The following is a 23,738-nucleotide window of genomic DNA, read 5'->3' as shown; positions in this document are numbered from 1 at the left end:
TATGAAGTCCTTGGCCCGTTTTCTAATCGGGTCGGTTTCTGTTGTGAATGAGCTGTCCCACCAAGAATTTAGGACCAGATTTACGGCCCACACTTTCCATCTGCTCTTGACTGCCCTCCCGGATATTTCCATCTTGGAAAACAGCTCCACCGGCCACTGAGTCCCTCAGATAGAAGTTCAAGAGACTTATTTCTCTCCTCCCCTCCCAGCCCAAGTCTAACGCAGCGGCATACCTGGTTCACGCTCCCTACAAGAGGAATCGTGACTCTGTTCCCTCCTTCCAATTATACTGCCTCTGCCCTGGCCCGAGGCACCCCCTGTCTTCCCTGCCTCCTCTCAACCCCCCAACACTGCCTCCTCGCCCAGCAGCAGCCAGAGGGCTCTGTAAGACAGGCATCAGATCATGCCCCGCCCCCCACTCAGAACCCTCCACTGGCATCTCAAGGAATTGAAACCCAAATCTCACCTCCTCCCCATGTCCTACAAGGCCCCGGCTGGCCTCTCCCCTCTCACCACCCCCTTCTCCCCAAGCCCACTGGCCTGCTTATCACATTAGACTGATAAGTTGCTGATCACTCCAATGTGATAGCCACTTCCCACCTCCGGGCCTTTGCACTTGCTGTGCCCTGTGCCTGGCGTGCTGTTCCTACGCCCAACTCCTCATCAGCTCCAACGGCCCCTCCTCAGGGAGGCCCTCCTGACCACCCACCCAAAGGAGAAGGACCCGGCCTGGGGTGTCCAGGACTGCAGCTCCCATGCCTGGTACAATGCCCAGCACACAGTACGAGCTCAGAACACACGCGCTGAAGGCTGCTTATGTCCCAAACCACAAAGAGGAGTCAAAGAACACCCTCCCCACGCCTACCCGCCCCCCCGCCACCGGGGTTGAAGGACTTCTGAAACCTCAGCTGGACGCTGCCCCAGCCCCCGGCCTTTCTCCCTCCCCCGCCAAGGACACAGATGGCCAGGACTGCTGACAGCTGTACCCCACTTATCTGGGCTCCGCGGCCATACACAAGCTGCCGGAGCCCAAGGGAGCACGGAGGTGACGTCATTCTCCTGCAGCAGAGGACAGGGAGGGCCAGGCTGCCCCCCAAGGACAGGCTCCCGCCCAGGCCTGTGGCCACAGCCACCTCCATTCCCACGCCCCCAGGCCATGAGCTCCAGGTGCCTGACACACCCTTCATCACCACCGCCCCACCATCCCCACCCCCACCACCCCCACCCCCTCCCCCACCATCCCCACCCCCACCTCCACCATCCCCACCCCCACCCCCACCATCCCCACTGCTCTCACCAGGAGGGGGCAACACTCAAGCACTTTGCTCCCTGAGTCCTCACGACGCCCCATGCAGTGGATGCTAACATATCCCACCTTACAGTTGGGGAAACTGAGGCTCAGGAAGATTAGGTCGCTGCCCAAGTATGGCCAGTTTTCTGAATCCTCAACTCTCTATATACTGCCACATATATTAAAATAATAATTACACTCAAAAATTATATTTTTAGGGCTTCCCTGGTGGCGCAGTGGTTGAGAGTCCGCCTGCCGATGCAGGGGACGCGGTTTCGTGCCCCGGTCCGGGAAGATCCCACATGCCGTGGAGCGGCTGGGCCCGTGAGCCATGGCCGCTGAGCCCGCGCGTCCGGAGCCTGTGCTCCGCAACGGGAGAGGCCCGCGTTCCGCAAAAAAGAAAAAAAATTATATTTTTAAATTCCTTTCATTATTCCCTCATTTGAGCAGGTAGAAAGAACAGGTGCTGCTAGAGATGAGGAAACTAAGGCAGGAGGCTTACAATGAGCCTCAGGCCATAAGCTGCATCAGAACCCCGAGGGGCTCCCGACTCCCCGGTTTTCCTCTGTGATGAACGCGTCCATGACCCAGGACCCTGGACGGCCTCCATGAACTAAGTCTGAATTTATTCCAAAAGAAGGTTGGTAATTAACAGCCACAAGGCCAGCCTGATGCAGTCACACTCACTCACTTCCCATTTATCAACCCACTTATCCGTCGCAGCAACAGCCAGGAGGCCAGGCCATGATTATCCCCATTTTACAGCTGAGGAAATCAAGGTCTGGAGGGGCCAAGTCACTTGCCCACGGCCAAGGAGCTGGGAAGCATCAACCTGGTGAGAATGAGATCTGCCGAGGAAGAGACCTCATCCAACGGGGGCAGCCCCCGGCCGACAGCTGCCGTGTAGAGTTTCCAAACCGTCAGGAGTGCCTCAAAATGTAGATTTGGATCTAAATCTGCCCGTCCTTAAATGCTGGCGACCGATATAATTTTTTTAAATACCAGCGTGGGCCACACAAAACACCTCTCCAGCCAGGTCTGGGTCTGGGAGAGGCTGGGCTGTAACCTTGGGACAAAAGTGAGGGTTCCAGGTTCCGCTTCTACCACCAGCTGTGTGACCTCAGGCAGGTGCCTCAACCTCTCTGAGCCGCCATGACTCCAGCCAGAAAATAAGCATAACCACACCTCGGAGGGGGTTATGAAGACAATGAACCTGTACCACACGCAGCTTGGTGCCTGGCACATACTAAGTTCTGCCCCAAAACCTATGAATGTGACCTTATTTAGAAAAAGGGTCTTTGCAGATTTAATTAAGGCTCTCAAAGTGAGATCATCCTGGATTATGCGGGTGGACCTTAAATCCAACGATGAGTGTCCTTAGAAGAGCATACGCAGAGGCAGAAATTGGAGGGATGTGGCCACAAGCCAAGGAATGCCTGGAGCCACCAGGAGCAGAAGAGACAAGGCAGGATCCTCCCCTAGAGCCTTCAGTGGGAGCACGGCCGACACCTCGATTTCAGACTTCTGGCCTCCAGAACTGGGAGAGAATACATCTCTATTCTAAACCACCCGTCTGTGATCACGTGTTACGGCAGCCCCAGGAAACATATGCTCCCTGAGAAAGCTCCAGAAGACACACAGGCATCTCCAGCAGGAAGATTTTTTCTAGAATGGATCCCGACCTGCACCTTCCTTTGCCAGGTCCCAAGGAACGAGGACTCCTTCCCGCGCAGGCCTTGCATCACTGCTCCAGCAGTAACAGGGAAACAGCCCCGTCCTTTGCAGCGCTCCGTGTACAAAGCCCGCCGGGCAGAGAGGCAGGCCCACAGGCCACAGGAGGGTGAGCTCTGGGCCAGTACAAAGGTCTCCAAGATCCACCCCTCAGTGCCAAACCCAAGGGGGAAAAAGGCATGCAGGGTCCTCAAGGGTGGGCCTGGGACAGGAGGATATCCCGGTCCCTGTGGACACAAACAATGTTTTTCAGGAAGGAACTATTAACCCAAGTTGCCTTTGGAGCCAAGACCCACTGTGGGGAGAGACGGTGGTGACTTTTCACACTGTGCCCTTTTTTTTTTTTTTTTTTTTGAGGTTGTAACGCTTTCAATCTTTTTTCATTGTACCCCACTGTACTTTCCTTATTTTTGATGCCAGTGGGGGCTGTCTGGGCAAGAGCTGGCCCTGCCAAGCACATCCCATCCAGCTGTCATGAATGACGCGACCATCCGAGGCTGCTCTACCTGAATTTTAATCTGTGGGAGGTAAGAAAATCAGCCCCAACTGCAAAAGAGGACATCGGCTTTTAAAGAAAATCAAGTTCCCAGAGAACCCAAGAACTAGGACCTGGATTTCAACCCGGAGTTCTGTGGGTCTGCAGGTCGGGCAAACACTTGGTTGTGGGTCAAATGGCGTCCCCCAGAATTCATGGAACCGCAGAAGCTGACCTTATTTGGCAATGGTGTCTTTGACGATGTGAACAACTTACGGATCTCGACATGACGTCATCCTTGATTTAGGGGGGGCCCTAAATCCAATGACAGGTGTCCTTATAAGAAGAGGCAAGGACACAGAGGGGACGGCCATGTGAGGACAAAGGCCTCGGAAAGTAATACACACATTACAGTTACACAGCAAGGAGGCCACAGGCCCGCCCCTAGCAGGAGGGGACCCCTAAGCCGGTTGCACACAGCAGGCGGGTATGTGGGGTCAGCCACAGTCCCTCCCCATCCTGCACAAGGCTGACCTCTCCCTCTGAGCCTTTTCAGCTGAAGAGAGGCCCCTCACATCCACTGTCCTCTCCCTGCAGCTGACCTCGGTCACCGAGGACCAAAGATTTCTGATGAAACCAAGTCCAAGTCCCGGGATCTATCCCTAGCTTGCTGTGTGCCCCCCACACCCCGCAAGCCCCTCCAACTCTCTGAGCCTCAGACCCCATCCCCCCACTGACTTAGAAAAGGAAGAAGGCTCAAACACACAACTCAGAAGTACAAATCAAAACAACACCCACCACAACCACACACAGACTAGAAAGCCAGACGGTATCGGGCGATGGAGCAGATGTGGGAGGGAACGGCAACGGCCCTTCTGGAAGGCACATTTGATGACACTGGCTCCCTGCCTCCCCCCTCCCGTGCCCTTGGACCTGGCAGCTCCACTCCCCGCACATCCCGAGGAAATTCTTGGGAACTTTAAGATGGAAGGTTCCAGGATGTCTGCTGTCTGGGGCGGCAGGAGCGGACGGAACCAGGTACTGGTCACGAAAGGAATAAACAAAGCATGAGGAATGTAAACTCGGAAACCCAGGCAGTAGCAGGAAGCCATGAGCCAGATGAGAATACGGCACCATACATAGATTTCCAAGAGCGTGATGGGAGAAAAGTAGGGCTCAGAGCAGGAGTCAGGTACCGAGGGCAGAGGTCGCCCTCTCCCCAGGCTCTGGCAGCCCATGTGCTGCGCGTGGGGCCTGCTCGGCCACGCCCAGCTCAAAGCACTTACCACCTATTAGCCTGCTCAATCCTCACCTCAACCCTACGGGAAGGTGTGGTGTGTCCCATTTTACAGGAGCCTATCCAAACCCGAGACCCGAGGAACCTACCCCAGGTCACCCGCAGGCAAGTGGCAAAGCCAGGATTGGCCCCCATGCCCACCTGGCTCCAGAATTGAGCTCCAGCCCACTGTTCTGTGAGCAGACTCCTGGCACCACCTGTGGCACAAGGACACACATGTCCTATTTAAAGACATAGCACCCAGGGAATGGGTGCCAGGGCAAGGAGGGGTGAGACCTGAGAGGGATAAGGGGAAGAAGAGGAAATAGAAGGAGATAAGGGAAAATAGATAAACAGGCACATGTACGCACATATCCGGAGCAGCACTATTCACAATGACCAAAAGGTGGAAATAACCCAAGTGTCCCTCAACTGACGGATGAGTAAACAGAATGTGGTCCATCCACACAGTGAAATGTGATTCAGCCATAAAAAGGAGTAAAGCACATAGGGCTTCCCTGGTGGCGCAGTGGTTGAGAGTCCGCCTGCCGATGCAGGGGACACGGGTTCGTGCCCCAGTCCGGGAAGATCCCACATGCCGTGGGGCGGCTGGGACCGTGAGCCATGGCCGCTGAGCCTGCGCGTCCGGAGCCTGTGCTCCACAATGGGAGAGGCCACAACAGTGAGAGGCCCGCGTACCACAAAAAAAAAAAAAAAAAAAAGGGGTAAAGCACTGACACAAGCTACCATCTGAAGAACCTTGAAAACGTGAGGCTGAGTGAAAGAAGCCAGGCACCAAGGACCACACAGGGTAGGATTCCATTTATAGGAAATGTCCAGAACAGATACATCCACAGATACAGAAAGCAGACTAACGGCTGATAGGGAAGGGGGGAGCTGGAAGGAAGAAAAGATGGAGAGTGGGGTTTCACTTTGGGGTGACCAGAAACATTTTAGAAGCAGAAAGAGGTGATGGTTCACACTGTGAATGTGCTAACTGCCACCGAATGGATCACTTTAAAATGATTAATTTTATGTTCTTTGAATTTCATCTCTATAAGTTATTAATTAAAAAACTTGTGGACTTCCCTGGCAGTCCAGTGGTTAAGACTCCACGCTTCCACCACAGGGGGCACGGGTTTGATCCCTGGTCCGGGAACTAAGGTCCCGCATGCCACAGGGCAGCTAAGCTCACGCACCACAACTACAGAGCCCACACGCCACAACTAGAGAAGCCTGTGCGCCGCAACAAAGACCCAACGCAGCCAAATAAATAAATTAATTAACTAATTAATTTTTTAAAAGATGGGGTGTGGTTTATTGCAACAACACGGATGGGTCTCACAAATATAATGGGAAGCAAGAACAAGACAAAATAAAAAAATACAGAGCATGTGCCTTATTCCGTTAGGGCTGGGCTGCTGTAACAAAACATCACAGACTGGGTGGCTTATAAACAACAGACATTTATTTCGTTCGGTCAGGAGGCTGGAAGTCTGAGATCAGGGTGCTGGCATGGTCCAATGAGGGCCCTCTTCTGGCTTGCAGACTTCTCGCTATGTTATCACATGGTGGAAGGGGTGAGGGAGCTCTCCGGGGTCTCTTTTACAAGGGCGCTAATCCTATTCACGAGGGCTACACCCTCATGACCTAATCATCTCCCAAAAGCCCCACCTCCTAACACCATCCCTTTGGGCATTAGGATTTCAACGCATGAATTCTGAGGCATTCAGACCATAGCAATATGATTCCGTTCAAGTGAAGTTCAAAACCAGACAAAACTAAGCCCAGGGCCTCCCTGGTGGCGCAAGTGGTTAAGAGTCCGCCTGCCGATGCAGGGGATACGGGTTCGTGCCCCGGTCTGGGAGGATCCCATATGCCGCGGAGCGGCTGGGCCCGTGAGCCATGGCCGCTGGGCCTGCGCATCCGGAGCCTGTGCTCCGCAACGGGAGAGGCCACAACAGTGAGAGGCCCACATACCGCAAAAAGAAAAAAAAAAAAAAAAAAAACTAAGCCCAGTGTTTAGGGATATAGATGGGGTAACACGATAAAAAGCCAAGCAAGCTGGGAACAAGTCTCCTCTGCAGGGGCTACTGGAGGGCAGATGAGGTTCTGCTTTCTCATCTGGGGATGATCACACTGGTGTTCGTTTTAGTTATTTATTTAATTGCGTGTGTCTCAGGCACTTTCCTTGAAGTGCATAAGATTTCACAGTAAAAAGAAATCAAAGTTGAAGGTCCAAAGCAGGTGGAATCCGGGGACCCTGGGAACAAGCGGTCAAAGGAAGTCCTGAGGCCTAGAGAGTCTTTCAAAGCTGCCAAGGGATTCCAGCTACAGCGGGCTCCCAGCCGAGTAAAGCCACAGTGACCTTCCTGTGCCAGCCAAAAGGCCAGATGGGGCCAGGGGGACCTGGCACAAGAATTTCTGTGAGCCTCAGAGGGACAGGCGGCAGAGATGAGAAGCCCCCCCACCTGCCATCCCATCTCCACCAGACAGGCCCTGACACCCCAGGGCTGCAACGCCTTCCCAGCCCAGAGGATTAGGCAGCATCCGACCCAGCCCGTGGCCCTCAAGTCCATGGCGCTGGGAGATGGGGGGGGCTGGAGGGGAGGAGACAGGCTGGCCGAGGGCTGCTGGAAGGATCCGCACGCCTGGGCATGAGGGCAAGGAATCAGAGCTGAGAAAATGAGGAAGCAGATGGAGGAACAGCTAAGCGAGGCAAGGCCTGATGGAATCACTGGCTTCTTCCCGTCTGAGGGGAGGTTCAAACTCGCCTGGGGGCGCAGGCCTGCTGTGGGATGGGGTCACCAAGCTGGGATGCGGGTGGGGTCCAGGCGCTCATCCCAACTCCGCCAGGAGACCTCTACTCCCATCTGACTCACACAAGGAGGCTTTTGTGTAGGACTCCGTCGGAAGAAAACGTGCACTCACGAGGAAACAATTAGACAAATCCAACTCGAAAGGCTTTCCGCCAGAAAAACTGGTCTGGTCCCTTAATAAACGCCAGTGTTGTGAAGGACCCAGTCAAAAGAATATGGCTGGAGGACTGGTCTGGATTAAAGGAGGAGAAATAAACAAGGCAACTGGACACAGGACGTGATTTAAACAATAAGAACCAAAAAACTGCTATAAAGGGCGCTCTTGGGTCAATAAGAGACTCTGATTGTAACCTGAGCATCAAAGATGTAAATTATTACGAGCTTTCCTGAGTGTGACTGTGGTCTGTGGTTACAGAAAAAAATAGTCTTGTCCTTAAGACACGCACACTGCAGTATTCTGGGGCGAGGTGTCCTGGCGTCTGCAAGCAACTCTCAAATGGTCTGGCAATGAGAGAGACAGACAGAGACTGAGAACGAAAATGCAGCAAATTGTAAACATTGGTGGAGCTCAGGAAACGGCTTACAGGAATTCGTTGCACTGTTCTTGCGATTTTTCCAAAATAAAATTTTTCAAACTGAAACATCAAGGTGGGAAAAGAACACTTTCGGCTGCTTTATGGATTATTTCACAAGTTTGAAAGTTCCCTCCTGGGAATGGCTCGTACATCCACACCGTGGGATGTTCAGTCATCTAGATACCCAGTCAGAGCTACCCAAGCAACCGGGGAAAGTTTAGAGAAGAGACGCAGTGAGAAAAGCAAGATGCGGGAAAGTGGGCGTAGTATGGTCCCCTTTCAGTAAAATGACAGACTAACTAATCCTACTATAGGTGTGCGTATAAGGTTAAGATGATGACAACAGCAAACACTTATGTGACACTTGCCAAGCTGTTATTCTAAGGGCTCTACGTGTGTCCACTCCTCCATCTTCATAAGAGCCCTGTACAGGAGATGCTTCCATTAATGCCATTTTACAGAGGGGGAAATAAGGCACAGAGAGGTTAAGTTACTTGTCCAAAGACACACAGCTGGAAAGGGGCAGAACCAGGATTTGAACCCAGGCTGTCTGGCTCCAAAGTCTATGCTCTTGGGTCCACCTAAACTCCTGGACGCCAAAACCCTGGCCAAGGGCTAGAGAGAGTCATGCGGGTTTGAGAACCCATGCCTGACCTTGAGACGGTGACATACCACCACTGCCTTCCAGCTCCCCATGTTCCAGTCTACCTCATGCCTCTCACTCAGGTGGAAGGTTATCATGTGGGCACACAGGGCTCTCTCAGCACACAAAGGGATGCCCCCAGAGGCCCTGGGGGCCTGGCTGTCCAGGCAGGTCCCTCTCACACACAGCTCCTTGCTGTCCTAGGTGAAGAAGGGTGTGCCCCAGAGTTTGGGGCAAGGGCCAACAAGCTGGCAGCCGTTCATCCGGGGGACCGTTGATGACAGAGGTGCTGGTTCACATTGCAGAACACACCTGCTGGCAACAGGGATTCCAGATCAACTCCTCTGCAACTGTACCTGGGCAGATTATGATAAAGGTCAGAGTCTTTACTCATCCCTCCTCTGGCCCATCCCCTCCAGGGCACACCACTGGCGCCTCCCACCCGGGGCAGACAAAGCCTGCACTTTGGCACACCCCAGCCCTGGCACCTCTCCCAGTTTACAACAAACACCTCCTTCCCATCGTGTCAGGAGGTGGGCGGACAGGAATACAGACAGGGGACCCTGGGGACTTTCTGCCTGAAGAATGCTAGCTAATGACTTGCTTTTACAACTACTTGGCTTCTTCCAAGCCCTGCTCCGGGGGCCCATCTGACTTCCACCTACATCCCCCGCCCACCTGAGACAGTCTTCCCTGCCAGTACTCACTGCTAATTTGCTCTGTGGCCTTACTTAAATCTTTGCTCCCTTTGGGTTCTGGTTTCCCCAAAGAAAAAATAAAAGATGGAACTGAGTAAAACCCAAGCACCAGACCTAGAAATCTGAGTTTATGAAACCTTCCCTGATAAAAACAATTAGCTGATAAGCTACCATCTCCTCCAGAGGTCTTGGGTCAAGCCAAAGAAAATAATCTCTAATACTATAATAACAAGAAGCAATGAGATGAAGTGAGAAAGCTACTCTGGGGAAAAGGGCACATCAATCATTTTTGCTGCCTGTCACCCTTTCCTCCTTCTGCTAACAGTGCCCCCCCAACCTTTTCCTTTAGGGCACCATCCCACCCCACCTCAGTCCCTCTGCTTTGGGGAAAAAAGTCCTCCTTCTCCAGCTCCAAGAATGGGCATGTAATCCAAGCCTGACCAGTCGGAGCAGTCCATTTCTCAAGCTACAGTGATTGGCTCAGGGATAAGCATGAGAGACAAGCCCAGCCGATCAAAGCCCATGAGCATTCACACCACAACTTTTCCCAGCCACTGGGAAAATTCTCTAATTATCTTTGAAGGTCCCTCCATAAGGTTTCCCTTTGGAGACCTCTGGGGAAATTCAGAGGAGCCAGTTTCTCCCCCATGTGGTACAGACGGCCATCTGAGCCCCAGATAAAGCTGCTGGCCAGTGATACAAAAGCACGCATACAAAAAATGAATTTTTAACTGTTGGATTGCATTCAAGCGGGACCCATTATGGGACCCCACAGGAGGAAGAGCAGGGCCACAAGAAGCTCCCTCCCCACCCTCTCTGCACTCTCCAGGCCAACACTAACCCAGTCGACTTGTGGTTTACTGAGTGCAGGTGAAAGATTTTGCCTGGTTGAGCTGATGTGCGATCCTGTACATACAGAGCAAGTACGTATCACCAGCAAACTGGACCTGGGTCTCCCAACTCCAGCCTCATGAGGTTTCCACTCATAAGGACAGGAAACGCAAGTGGTTCCACTTTAAGGCTGAACTTGGGCTTGAATGCAGCAGGAGGGAAACACCGCCACACCCCCAGTCCAAGCCACCCAGCTGAGGCCAAGATGCCAGCATGAAGATCCCTTCTCCGTCCGAGAGGCAGATGGAGGCAGCCCCAGACCAGCCTCCACGCCTCCCCTGGCCCCTTGGACAGGACAGATGCTCCTTCTTTACCCACCACCCCCAGATGGCCCCAACGACATCTTTGTAAACCTGTGTCCCTTCCTTCTGGCGACTCCGCCTTCACGTTGGGACGCAGGAGGGGTCAATCAACACTCAGCCAGTAGAAACACCCAGTCACTGGAGTCAGAGAGACGTCTCTGGAATCCAGGCAGGGCTTGTTAAGACTGAGGCCCTGAATCCACGAACACATCACGGACAGCGGCTGCCGGGTGCTCCTGGTGCCGGGTGCTCCCTGGTGCCGGGCACACAGAGAGGAGGGGAAGAGCCAGTATTGGAAGCCAAGGAGTCTGGCTTCAAAACTCCATGCTTTTGGGCTTCCCTGGTGGCGCAGTGGTTGAGAGTCCGCCTGCCGATGCAGGGGATACGGGTTCGTGCCCCGGTCTGGGAAGATCCCACATGCCGCGGAGCGGCTGGGCCCGTGAGCCATGGCCGCTGGGCCTGTGCGTCCGGAGCCTGTGCTCCGCAATGGGGGAGGCCGCAACAGTGAGAGGCCCGCGTACCGCCAAAAAAAAAAAAAAAACTCCATGCTTTTGAGGATCCCGATTGGAATCGTCTCACTGCCTCGACCCTAAGTCCCACCCCAGCCAGGTCTCTGCCCTGGACCAGGGTCCCCAACCATGGAATACAGTCATGAACGAGACACACAAGGCCCCTGCCTCATGGAACCTCAAGCAAGTGAACCATATAATTCCAGAGCATGGTGACGGCTTGGAAGACAGTAACGCGGAATGCTTATAACACAGATGGGGTGGGGTTCATGGGGGGAGGGGGGGTCTCTTCTTCAAGAGGTCACATTTGAGCTGAAACATAAGAGGAACCAAACATAAAAGCCAGGAGAAAGGAACAGTCTGTGCAAAGGTCCTGAGGCAGAAAAGAACATAGTGTATTGGAGGAAAAGAAAGGCCTGTAAGGCTGTAGCAGGGCGGAAGTGCAGGGCGTGGAGGCAAGTGGCTGACAGGCCATGGCGGGCAGACGGGTTTCAGACCACACGCAAGAAGGTTTTCACCAGGGCTGTGGAATGGTCCAACGTGCATTATTTTAAAGAGCATTCTAGCTGCGGCAGGGGAGACGGACAACAGAGGGGCAGGAATAGGAGCGGGCAGGCAGGAGAGGACGCTCCTGCAGCAGGTGAGAGGTGGAACGGCTGGATGTGGAGTGGGGGCCGTGCAGCGGGAGGGGCGCAGTCCCCAGGTCCCCGCACAGGACGACAACCTGACACTCATCACGGACCTCCCTGTGAAACCACCCTCGTCTTCTAAACATCCGTTCAGTAACTACTTGAGAACCTACCATTATGTGCTAGGCGTCGTTCCAAGTGCTTGGGACACAGCGATGAACAAACACTAAGGTCCCTGCCCTCATGGGCCCGACATTCTCACAGGGAGAAACAGACAATAAGTGATAAACAGGATGCCTAGGTAAAGTCGGCGGTATCTCAGCAGGTGACAGGACGACAGAAAAACACAGCGGGGTAAGGAGGGTTCGGAGCACCAGGGAATGGGAAGGGAACTTGCAATATTCAAAAAGAGAGATCCGTGGGCAAGTGAGATCTGAACAAAGGCCTAAAGGAGGTGGGAGCATGAATCACGCACATGTCACATCAGGGAAAGAGCTGTGGGCAGAGGGAGGAACTTAGTAAGGCAGATGTGCCAGTAAGTCTGAGGAACTGACAGAAGGGCCCTGTGCAAGGTCAAGGTGAAGGGGAGGACAGGCAGGGTCAGGATCAGATGGCACAGGCCTCAAGGGACAACAGAAGGGCTCACCTTGACTCGGAGGGGACGGGGCAGATTCACTGCAGGGCTTTCAGCAGAGGAGGATGGGGCAATTTTCATAGGATTCCTTTGGCTGCTGTGCTGAAAAACCTGACCAGGGAGCAAAGGTGGGCGCAGGGATCCTGCAGGAATCCAGATGAGAGCCGATGGCACCTTGGACCAGGGGAGTGGCCGTGGGTGTGGAGAGAAGTGGATTCTGGTTATATTTCGAAGATGAAGTCATAAAATATCCTGACGGTTCAGGGTGAGAAGTGAGACCGAGTCCAGGCTGACTCCAAGGCTTTCGGCCTGGGCAGCTGGAGAATGGACAAGCGACGGCCTGAGATGGGACTGTGGGTTTCACGGGGAGTGACGGGAAGTCAGGCGCTGGCTAGGGAAAGCGTGAGCTGCCTTTGACCACCCAGGTTGAGATATGGAGTTGGCCACTGGATGCTTGAGGCTGGAGTTCAAGGGGAAAGGTCTGGGTCTGGGATATCAATTTGGGAGGTGCCAGGACAGAGATGGCATTTGACACGTGAGACCGGGTGAGCACGGCCGGGAAAGGCCTGAGCCCTGGGACGTGCCAATGGCCGGCGGTCAGGGAGATGAGGGGACACCAGCGTGTGAGTCCACGAGCGGCCCAAGGGAGCACACGTTAAAGCGTCGCAAGAGTCCTTCTAGAAACATGGTACAGAGGAACCGGTTTGCAGGGCAGAGATAGAGACACAGATGTAGAGAACAAACGTATGGACGCCAAGGGGGGAACGTGGCGGGAGGGCTCGGGGGGTGGGAGGAACTGGGAGATTGGGATTGACATGTATACACTGATATGTATAAAATGGATAACTGATAAGAACCTGCTGTATAAAAAAAAAAAAAGAGTCCTTCTAGAAGCTTCCAGAAAAGGTGGAAGGAACTTCACCCAAAATGCCAGGAAGTAAGCATAGGTCAGGGCACTCCTGTTCCTTCCTCCGCCCCAGCACGAAGCAATCGGGGAACAGTAGGAAACAGTGGGGCGGAGGTGGGGGAGGGAAGCAAGACAATGAAGCCAGCTGTGCCCTGAGCCATCAGGGGCCCGGACCTCTGGGTTTGGGGAGGTTCTGAGCAAAAGGATCCTGAGCTTCAAATCAGAACCACCTATAACTCACCAGCTCCTGGGCCCTGGAAATCTCTAAAGCCAAGAATTCACTTTTGTGTGTTGTTTTTATTTCTCTTTGCATTTCAGCTCTGGTGGCCACTCCCAGGGCCAGTGGAGGCCAAGGTCGCATCTGACCAAGGGGGAGGGAGACGAGGCACATGAAAGGACTTCACCTTTTGTCTTGCTTTTGTATTTCTGGCCGATTGCTACAGTTGAATTCTTTGCACCATAAATGTGTTTATGGGGACGAAGCTGCTAGATCTCTGTGGCGCAGAAAGGCCGGGGTGTGAGAGGGAGGTGGGTGCTCAGGGTGGACTCCCCATAACGGAATTCTCTAGTTCTAAGATTATGAGCCAGAAAAGTCAGCCTTGTGGCTGAAACCAGCCTTGGGGGCGGCTTATGACCCCAGGGGCCTCTCTGCTGTTGACCAAGGGCATAGGATCACCCTTCCGGGCACCATGACCACCGGGAGGACCCACGGTCTTTGATGGAGCGGACATGCCTGTGCCGGGGCTCCAGCGGGACCAAACTGCCCAAGGGAAGCTCTTCAACAAACAAGTCCTCGACACTGACTCACTTCTGTCCCGTTTGCTGGAAGTTGAAGCCAGAACAGGATGATTCCAGGTAACTGTTCACCAAATTCTAGCTAATCACATGAGTCATGGAGCGGAGGCCCAGCCAGTATGAGTCATTCTAGGAAGGGATGGGGAACGTGTCCTGAAATGGGAAGAGCCAGGCGCACTGAACACAGCCCCGTGCCAGGCCTCAGGAAGGCCAGACCGTGGTGGGACACATGGCCACACGTGTGTGCACACACCCCAACACATGCGGATACGTGTGAACACGTGTGTCCACATGTCCCCGTGTGTAACTATACACTCAACCAGTGTCAACACACGTGTGTGAGCCCACACATAGACACACACATAACGGCACGTGTGAACCCGTGTGTGCCAGGCTACCACACGTGGGCTCACGTCATGTGTGTACACGTGTTCATGCACATACACTGTATGCCATCACAGACACTGTGCTCCATGCCAACACATGCTGACACGCAACACTTGTCTGTGTGTGCGTGCTTCAGCACATGGCCACACGCAGGCGTGCATGGGCACATGCCGACACATGTTCCTGTGTCACCGGTCAGCGTGCACAGCCGGCACACGTGTGCACACACATGAAGCCGGAGGAGCGAATCCGTCAGCAGCAAAGAGGGGAACAAAAATAACCAACGCTCGGGGAGACTAAAAATAGCCCGTATTTTCAGCTGTGGCTCTGGAGGGATAGGAAGCTCCCGGCAGGAAAGAGGAAGAAAAACACAGCAGAATCGGAGCACACCTGCGACCCCACTGCCCCCCGAGAAGGGAGAACCGTCCCCCCGTCCGCGGCCATGGGTCAAGTCCGCGGCCAGATGGAGCCTGATGTGGTCAGAGGCGGTCAGCCCGCGGACGCCGTGACGCCCTCTGAGACGCAACCCTGGGGCTTTGTGGAGGCCCAGACGGACGGCAGGGCACAGAGCTGGCCGAGCACACCCTGCAGGACAGGCGGGGTCACCCTGAGGGTCGCTGGGACCAAGGGCCAGGGAGAGGCTGCCCTCCCCAGCTTCCCTTGGCATCTGCGATTCTAGAGCTGCCCGGGCCTAGCAGACAGCCCTGGAGGGAAGACGTCAGGACGTACTCTGTAATCGCAGTTTGGGGGAGGTGATTATCAGGGGAAAGGCCTGGGAAGGACCCCACTGCCCCGCTGTCTGTGCAGGAAAAAGACAAGGAAAGGTGGACCCAAGCAGAGAACAGGGGAAGGGCCTGCCCTGCCCCCAAATGTCAAGTCGAGCTGCTCAGAAATACTGTACGGAGAGTGGGGAGGACGGGGTCCACAGGGGGCGGACTCGCTGGAATCTTGTTTCCGCCACGTCAGCTGTGTGACCTGGGGCAAGTGTCCTTCCGGCTCTGTGCTTCCATTTCCCTCAATAAAAGAGAGGCAGAGGGAGCTATTTAGATACTAAATGAAGCGACTGAATACATGTAAAACACATAGGACAGTGTCTAGTGCATAATCAGGTTCCACTGACTGTCTTCTCTCCCCAACCCCTGCCTTTGAACTGACAGGCAAAGGAGATTTGCCAGAGGGCACGAAGCACGGGGGCAGGGCACAGTATTCCTGAAGGCTCTCTGGGTGGCCCTCGCCAAGGGAGGAGTGGGCAGAATAGAGTCGGAGGCTGGGGGTGGGGGTGGGGAGAGGCTAAGGAAATAGCCTGACCTCCAAGTGCTCGGCGTCTGCTCACCCCACCATCCTACTGTGAACCCAAGCACTGCTCTGGTCCTGGGGACACTGCAGGGAGAGCGACAGGACAGCCCGCGCCCCTGCTCATGAGGCAGAAAGAGAATGCACAAATAAACATATAACGTAAGGGGGTGACTTTTAGGGACATGAGGGGTGAACTGTGCCGATATCTGGGGATGAGCCTTCTGGGCGGTAGAGAAAGCAAGCCAGAGTTTGGTGGGACCAGGCTTGCCGGGTTCAAGGACTTCAAAGAGATAAGCATGGCAGGTGAGCAAAGGAGCCAAGAGGGGGTGAGAGAGGGAAGGAGGGCTGCCTCGTGGCGGGGGGACTTCAGGCCACTGAAATGACCTTGGTATTCACTCAGAGTGAGACGGGAAACCTCAGTGGGTTGTGAGCAGAGGGGGCACATGATCTGGTTGTCTATGGAGACCAGAGGTGAGACTACTGCATTAGTCCAAGCAGTGGATGGAGGAGGGCAGAGTGGCGGAGACGTTGACAAGGGGTCCGAATGCAGATATGCCTCTGAAGGTAAGCCAGTAAGATGTGCTGATGGACCAGATACAGGGGTATCACAAAAAGCATGCAGTCAAGGATGACCCAAGGTTTTTGCCTCTACTCTCGGAGGGAACGAATGGAGATATCACTTATTGAGATGGGGACACAGATGGGAGAAGACCTTGGCAGCTGGAAAGATTCATGGAGATAGCACCCAAGGCTGATTCCAACTAGAAAACATAAAAGACAGCAGAGGGGGACTCAGCTTCCCACCCCACCCCCGGCCGTGGAGAAGGCCACCAGGCCCATCATGGCACATGGTGGCCCAGCGAACGAACCCCTTCCCCTGTGGCCCAGCGGGGCCTTCCCTGGTGTACCAGAGACACCCAGTAACTTGGAAATACACGACCTGGACTGTGCTTCCTAATCCATGCAAACACAGAGGGCCACGCATGCCAGGCTCTGTTCTAGGCTGTGGATATAAGAGCGCCCATCCTCCTGGGGTTTGCCTCAGGATTTTTTCACACACACACACACACACACACACACACACAGCAGCAAGGTAACTTGGGCAAATTACTCTCTTAAACTTCTGTTTCTCTAACGGTGGATGATGAGAGTGAGATGTGTATCCCAGAATTCTCCCAGGACTAAAGGAAATGATTAACATTTACAAAGATGCCTAGCACACCATCACCCTCAATTATACTCCTGAGTGCATTCGGTCTGAACACCTCTTGCCCAACCCTACCCACTGGGGGAAAGGAGAAGAGATTAGTCTCATTCTCCCCCAAGGCCTCTCCCAGCTACCTCCATCTCCAGGGCCCCTCCACTGTGTGCCTCCTGCATTCTGCGTCTAACTCATTTGGCCATTCTTTGGGGAAAGCTATGGATTCGTTACTAATTTTTAACTAAACACATAATACGTGAATACATTCTCCTTATTTACAAAGAAAAAGTATGAGCCTTATAGATAATGCATAAATATTTCCCCTGCCACACCCCCAGTCCCCTGAGAGTAACCACTTTTGTCAGTCTGGTGCACACCCTTCCACACCTTTTTCTGTGCTTTTACATGCACTGATAGAAACCCAGTGAAAAGACAGAGTATCGTTTTGTGGAGTTTTGGGGGTTTTTTTTGGTTTTTTCTAACACGAGTAGCCTCAAAGCTTTTTTTCAATTAGTAATGTGTTTTTTCTACTTTTCTGTGCCCAAACGTAAATATCTAGTTCCTTCTCTCTAACTTTCACCTAGAAATCCACTGGATGAAGGACTCCTGCTTTACTTCCTATGCCCCTACTGAAATGTAGACCAGATTTGGCAGTCAGGATTCCTGCCCGAAACTGCCACAAGCTGTGTAAACCGGGTACATCCAGAGCAGTTTCACACACAGGTCACCGCCTTTGTACTTTATCATCCTGCCAGGAAACAAACTAAATCCAACCCCTGCCTCAGAGCTGAAGACACATGTCCTGGCTCAGAGGTGAAGTAACTGGCCTGAGGTCCCCAGCCAGCAAATGGCACAGCCAGGTCTGCAAACCCTGAGCTCTGGAAACTGACATCGGTTTCAAAACAAGCTACACCCCTATGCAACCCCATCAGTAACCTGAGAAATGTAACTCACACACATCAGATTAACCCCCAACCCAAAATTATAATAAGAAATCGGTAATCCCAATAATGGCAGAGATGCAGGGGAGTGACTAGTTTCATACTCTGTGGATGGGACTATAAATGCCCTCAGTCTTCAGAAGGGCCATTAGGCTGTGTCCAAATGCAAACTGGACATACCATCTGGACTAGAGGCTTCTCTTCTAGAAATGTACCCGGTGGAAGTGTTCATCCAGGTACACAGAGATGTATGTATGAGAAAATTATCAGTCAACGGAGAAACAGGTAAGTAATTAAGTGTACAGCCATTCAAAGGAATACTATGCAGCAGTGAAAAGTGTGACTGATTTATATGTTTTGACACAGAAAAATTCCCAAGCGATATCTGTGAATTGAAAAGCAAACTGCAGGCTATTTTGACATAGTTTAGTTCAATATATGTAAATATATATATATTAATGTGTCTAAATCCATGCTCGTGATGTGTATCTCCATAAAAATCTAGAAAGATACTCTCAGATGACGGTGGTACTATCACAGGAGGGGAGTAAAATGGGGGGAACCTTTTTTTCCTTCCACTTGAATTTTTTTTTTTTTTTTACAAACAAGAATCCATGTATTTTATATACACGGACTTCTTTAACCCCAAAGCATTAAAAAAAAAAAAAAGTAGGGCTTCCCTGGTGGCACAGTGGTTGAGAGTTCGCCTGCCGATGCAGGGGACACGGGTTCGTGCCCCGGTCCAGGAGGATCCCACATGCCGTGGAGCGGCTGGGCCCGTGAGCCATGGCCGCTGAGCCTGCGCGTCCGGAACCTGTGCTCCGCAACGGGAGAGGCCACAACGGTGAGAGGCCCGCGTATAGCAAAAAAAAAAAAAAAAAAAAAAAGTAGAAATCAAAGCACAAGCCCTCCCATTCAAGTTGTACGTGGACACGTGCAGCCAAAGAAAACACCAGCGGGCCATCCCTCCCTCTCCTAGCATCCCACCCACCCGGTCCCCTGAACACAGATGCTCTTCTTCCAAGGGAAGGCGCTTGGCCAGGGCTCAGCCTGAGCTGTCCAAGAAGAAACTGTCACAGGCTGGGCTCGCCTCCGTGCCTTCACGCCACTCAGCCACAAACCAATCACCTTTGGGATATTCACGGAGAACGCTGGGTGGCTCTCACTCAAGTTTAAGCCCAGAAATCTTAGCTCCGGGACAACTGAGGACAGTGGCGCTTTCCTCTTTGGAAGCCCTGAGGAGGAGTGGGAAATTAGGTAGGGCGTGCAGGTGTGCCTGTACACACACACACACACACACACACACACACACACACACACACACACACACAGACATCCTTCATCTGATTGAGAGCCGTGAAAAGAAAACACCTGAATTAAGTCCAAGAAGGACTGGGCTGACAAGATTCTGCATCAGCTATAAATCCCACTTATCCTCACACCCCCAAAAGCAACAGGCTCTCTGCACGGGATCACGACGGGCTTGCCACGCTTACAGCACCCAAGTGATGGTCTCTCCAGGGCTCACACAGTACAGAAACCACAAATTTGGCGGGCGTTTACCGCCGGCTTTCACTGAGATAAAGCTCTCACAGCTACTTTGAAAAGCAAAACAGATACAGCCGTCGGCCACCACGGGAGAGAAAGAAGCAGTTCTGGTCGCTCTCAGGTTTCCCCAAGAAACTTTTTCCCGCCACTTCACAGGCAAGAAAAAAAAACCACTAAGAGGAGCTCGGGGCTCAATGTCACCATCGGCCAGGATCTCCTTGCAATCAGATTACAGGATTTAATGGGACAAGATTTGACAACAAAACAAAGGACACAGTGTGGCCAAGATGACTCAGACAACTGCTCACCCAGAGACCTCGAGAAAAACCAAACGTTGCTCCATCTTTAAAGCCAAAAAATGGCAGCCGGGTCCAAGCAGATGCAGTCTTCATTCATTCGCTCATTCATTCATCTCCCAAGCATCCTGCGCTGGGCATGGGGCACAGACACGAAATGGGGACAAGTCCCCATTCTCAAGAAACTCGCCTAAAGAAGCCGGTTAAGGGGAAAAGCGAAATCAACTAGCAAGTGATGACAGCCACATCTTTATGCGTCTGGCTGGATCTTGGGCCAAGGTGAGCCTCAGTTTCCCCTCCCGGCCCTGCAGGTGCTGGCCTTTCCTTCAAAGAGCTGAATGCTTTTACCTCAAGTGTGATACTCTGCAATCTCCCTGTCCTTCAGTAACTCCAGGCTCATTCAAAAATGCCACCAGACACCCAGGGCAGAGTCTGACGGTCTGAAGGCCAGCTGACAGCCTTAATTTGTCTCCCTGGTTGAAAGGGCAGTGGTGTATAAGGTTAGGACCGCAGGAAAGCTCTCAGGCTGTGGACTCCGCAAGGACCCTGCTTATGCAGCCTTGGGCTTATGCCTGCCTCTGTGTGGATCTGGGGAGAAAAGCGGCTTATCGCTGCCAATCTGCATCAGGAAGGCAGCTCCGGGAAGGACAGAGCAGCCCATTCCAGCTCTGAGAAGGGGTTCGTATGGGGAGGTTCTGGACAGCAGAGACCGCTCTCCTGAGCACCCACCGGCCTGGGCACCCATGTGAGTCTCACATGCACATGCATGGAGGGTTCCTGTCCTCCTGTGCTCACAGGAAACAAGCAAAGTGCAGCCCTCGTTTTACCGCACGCTGTCACAGGCTGCCGTAGAAGAGGCAAGAAGCATGCGAGCCCGCTCCTGGGCTCCTCCAGGCAGTACCAGAAACGTGGCCACACTCCAGGCCCGCCTTGGACCCCAGACGCTTAAGGTGAGGTCAGGCTCCCAGGTGGTCTCTAATTCAGGCTTCCCCAACCCGGGCCTGCGCCTCCAGCAAAAGCCCTGGATGCCCTCCTTGGCCCCCAAACTCAGCCTGCGTCCTGGGTCGGGGAGGTTCCTGGGAAGGTGGCCAGCTGCCCCTCCTCATGCCCTCTGGTCTCTCCGGTGCTCAGGGGCCCCGGCCCTCCTCGGCGCCCAGCGCCCTCCAGTCCCGGAGGGGCCCGCGTGCACTGACCCCCGGGCCCCTCACCCACCTTGAGGACCTGCTGCTTGATTATCGAGGGCACCATCACGATCATGATAACGCCCAGCACGGCGCACAGCAGCCCGGCGAAGCCCAGCGTCGCGGCCGCCCGGCGCGCTCTAGAGCGGCTGCCCATGTCTGCGCGCCCCGGCGCCCGTGCGGTGCTCGCGGGGCTCCGCGCCTGTGGAGGGACCGAGGCGGGGACGGAGGTGACGGAGGCAGCGACTCCGCGGACGCGGGCCGCAGCGGCACGGCGGGCCCCGGACCGCAGCGCACGGAGGAGCGGCCCGGCAGGTGGCCAGCGGTTTTATGTGCCATCGCCGGGGCGGACCGCCCCCGGGACGCCCTGGGCACCAAGATCTGGGCGGGCAGCAGCGGGCGGGGGCGGAGGGGCGGGGCCTAAGTTCGCAAGGGGCGTGGCCGGGGCGGGGCGCGGAGAGATGGTCCGATTGGGGCGGGGCCACGGCCACCGGCCCTAAGCTCTAGCTTCCGTTTCCGTGGGAGGGAGGCTCGGAGGTCTCGTGGGCTGCGTGCAACGTTGGGCTCGGCTCCCCTGCACCTCGTAACCCTTCTCCCCTTCCTCACTCCCAGCTGCTCCCCGCTCACCCCTTTTCCTGCTCCCGCCTCCCCATCTTCTCCCCCCTCCTCCAATGTCTCTTCGTCCTCCCCCGCCTCTCCCTCCTCCCCCTGCCTCCCAGAGCCTCCTCCTCCCCTCTTCTTCTCCCCTCCTCCCCTCCCACTTCCTCTGTCCTGAGCGTCGTCACTGTTCGTATTTAGTAGGAATTGCCCAACTCTGGCAGGGACTCCAGAGCGCCCGCCCCCAGCTCTGCGACCTCCTCTCCCCCGAGGGCGCCACACACACCTTCCCGCGTGTGCGCACACACACCTTCCCGCGTGTGCGCACACACATGCTGTTGCAGCCTCTCTCTCCGTGGAACAAGCCCAGCGGACTCCCGCCTCAGGACCTTGTACCCCTACGACTTGGAATTCTGTCCCCCCCAGATATCTGCCCGGCTCCTTCCTTCACGACTGCTCCGCCACCTTATCAGAAAGGCTCTTCCCTGCCACCCTGTGTGAAATAAAATAGCGGCCAGTTCTCCCCTCACCCCTCACCCTTATCGCCGGGCCACCACCTGGCCTGTTCCACGTTCATATGTTCTTGCGTTCTGACCATCGCCAGGCGCTAGAATGCTACGGGCAGAAGCTTCGTCTCTTGACAAAGCTTGAGCGCTGCCTGGCTGGGAATGCCTGCTCACAAGGAACGTTTTAGAATGAATCAGCGAGGAGCCTTCTGGGGGGGGGGGTCCTTGTGCTAAGTGCCTGGCCCACAGCGACTCCATTCTACAGATAAGGAAACGGGCACAGAGGGTTAGGTCAACAAACCCAAGTCCCTGCTTTCTAACGAACAGGGAGACAGGCGATTGGCAAGTGAACAAATGAAAGAGGGATTGCAGATAAGTGCTCCAAGGAATGAAACCTGGGTGCGCGCTCCGCTGCAGCCCTCAAGCCCCACCCACCTGCTCCTAATGCCTGCAGCCCTCCTCCCCACCTGGACTTCTGGACCCCTGATGTAGACCAGTCCCCTCAGTCTCTAGTGGGGGCCACGCAGGGATAGGAGGGCAGTGTCCCCAGCACCTGCGTAAGGCAGGCCAGTCCCTGAGGGCTCAGAATGAGGCCTTCTGAAACTCTTCTTCAACCCTGGAAGGAAGCAGCCTTCTCCCAGGCCCACCCTTAAGCAACACAGCCTGGCCTGAGTCAGTATGTATCAGGCACCTGCTGTGACTAGCCAGAGAGCCTTGCCTGGCATTGTGTTCCCCTTGAGAGACGCAACATTGTCCAGGGCACCGGGAGCAGGGACCCGACCCCTGACCTAGATCCAGATGGCTGGGGCAAAGGTGTCTAGATGAGGCGGCTGTGGTGTCCGATGGGGACAGCTTCCAAGAAGTCCATGCTACAGGATTTCCTACCCTAGAGTCCTGGGGAAAGTGGCTTGGCCCGTTCTGTGCCTCAGTTTGTTCACCTGTCAAATGGGGATAATAAGAGCCTCTCTCCAAGGGCTATTGCGAGGATGAAATGAGTTGGGAAGATGTGACCGTGCGTAGAATAGTGCCCCAGGGTGAGTGCACCTTGGAGCTGGCTGTTCTTGCTGCTGCCCCGAGGTCCTAACTGACCTGGCTTCCGCTCACCTTTCTGCCCCCATGTCCCAACCTCCGCCCCTTGTTCTCTCTACCCCAGGCTTCTGGGGTAGAGAAGCTGTCCCAGCTTCTTCCAGCCACAGGGTCTTTGCACTTGCTGTTCCCTCTGCTTAGAATACACTTCCCCGGGCTTCCCTGGTGGCGCAGTGGTTGAGAATCTGCCTGCCAACGCAGGGGACACGGGTTCGAGCCCTGGTCTGGGAAGATCCCACATGCCGCGGAGCAACTAAGCCCGTGTGCCACAGCTACTGAGCCTGCGCATCTGGAGCCTGTGCTCCGCGACAAGAGAGGCCACAACAGTGAGAGGCCCGCACACCGCAATGAAGAGTGGCCCCCGCTCGCCGCAACTAGAGAAAGTCCTCGCGCAGAAACGAAGACCCAACACAGCCAAAAATAAATAAATTAATTAAAATAAATAAAAAGAATACACGTCCCCACACCTGACGCCTTCTCCTCCTGCAGGTCTCACTTCAAAGCCTGCTCCTTGGAGAGGCCTT

The 23,738-nt window shown here is 54.4% G+C and overlaps 1 protein-coding gene across 2 annotated transcripts in view; it reads right to left on the bottom strand.

The window, feature by feature from the left end:
• SCARB1 (scavenger receptor class B member 1) overlaps window positions 1–21,404 on the bottom strand; it is an 80,456-nt gene extending 59,052 nt beyond the window's left edge. For both annotated transcript variants that reach the window (XM_060119376.1, XM_060119375.1), the window contains exon 1: window positions 21,057–21,404. In XM_060119376.1, the coding sequence (XP_059975359.1) occupies window positions 21,057–21,182 (126 nt within the window). In that variant the 5' untranslated portion in view covers window positions 21,183–21,404. The remainder of the gene's footprint in view (window positions 1–21,056) is intronic.
• Between the last annotated feature and the right edge of the window lie 2,334 nt (window positions 21,405–23,738).

Source organism: Mesoplodon densirostris, chromosome 15 (assembly GCF_025265405.1).
Source record: "Mesoplodon densirostris isolate mMesDen1 chromosome 15, mMesDen1 primary haplotype, whole genome shotgun sequence".
Taxonomy (NCBI): Eukaryota; Metazoa; Chordata; class Mammalia; order Artiodactyla; family Ziphiidae; genus Mesoplodon; species Mesoplodon densirostris.
Note: the sequence above shows the minus strand (reverse complement) of the source record. Positions and strands in the feature narration are given on the sequence as shown.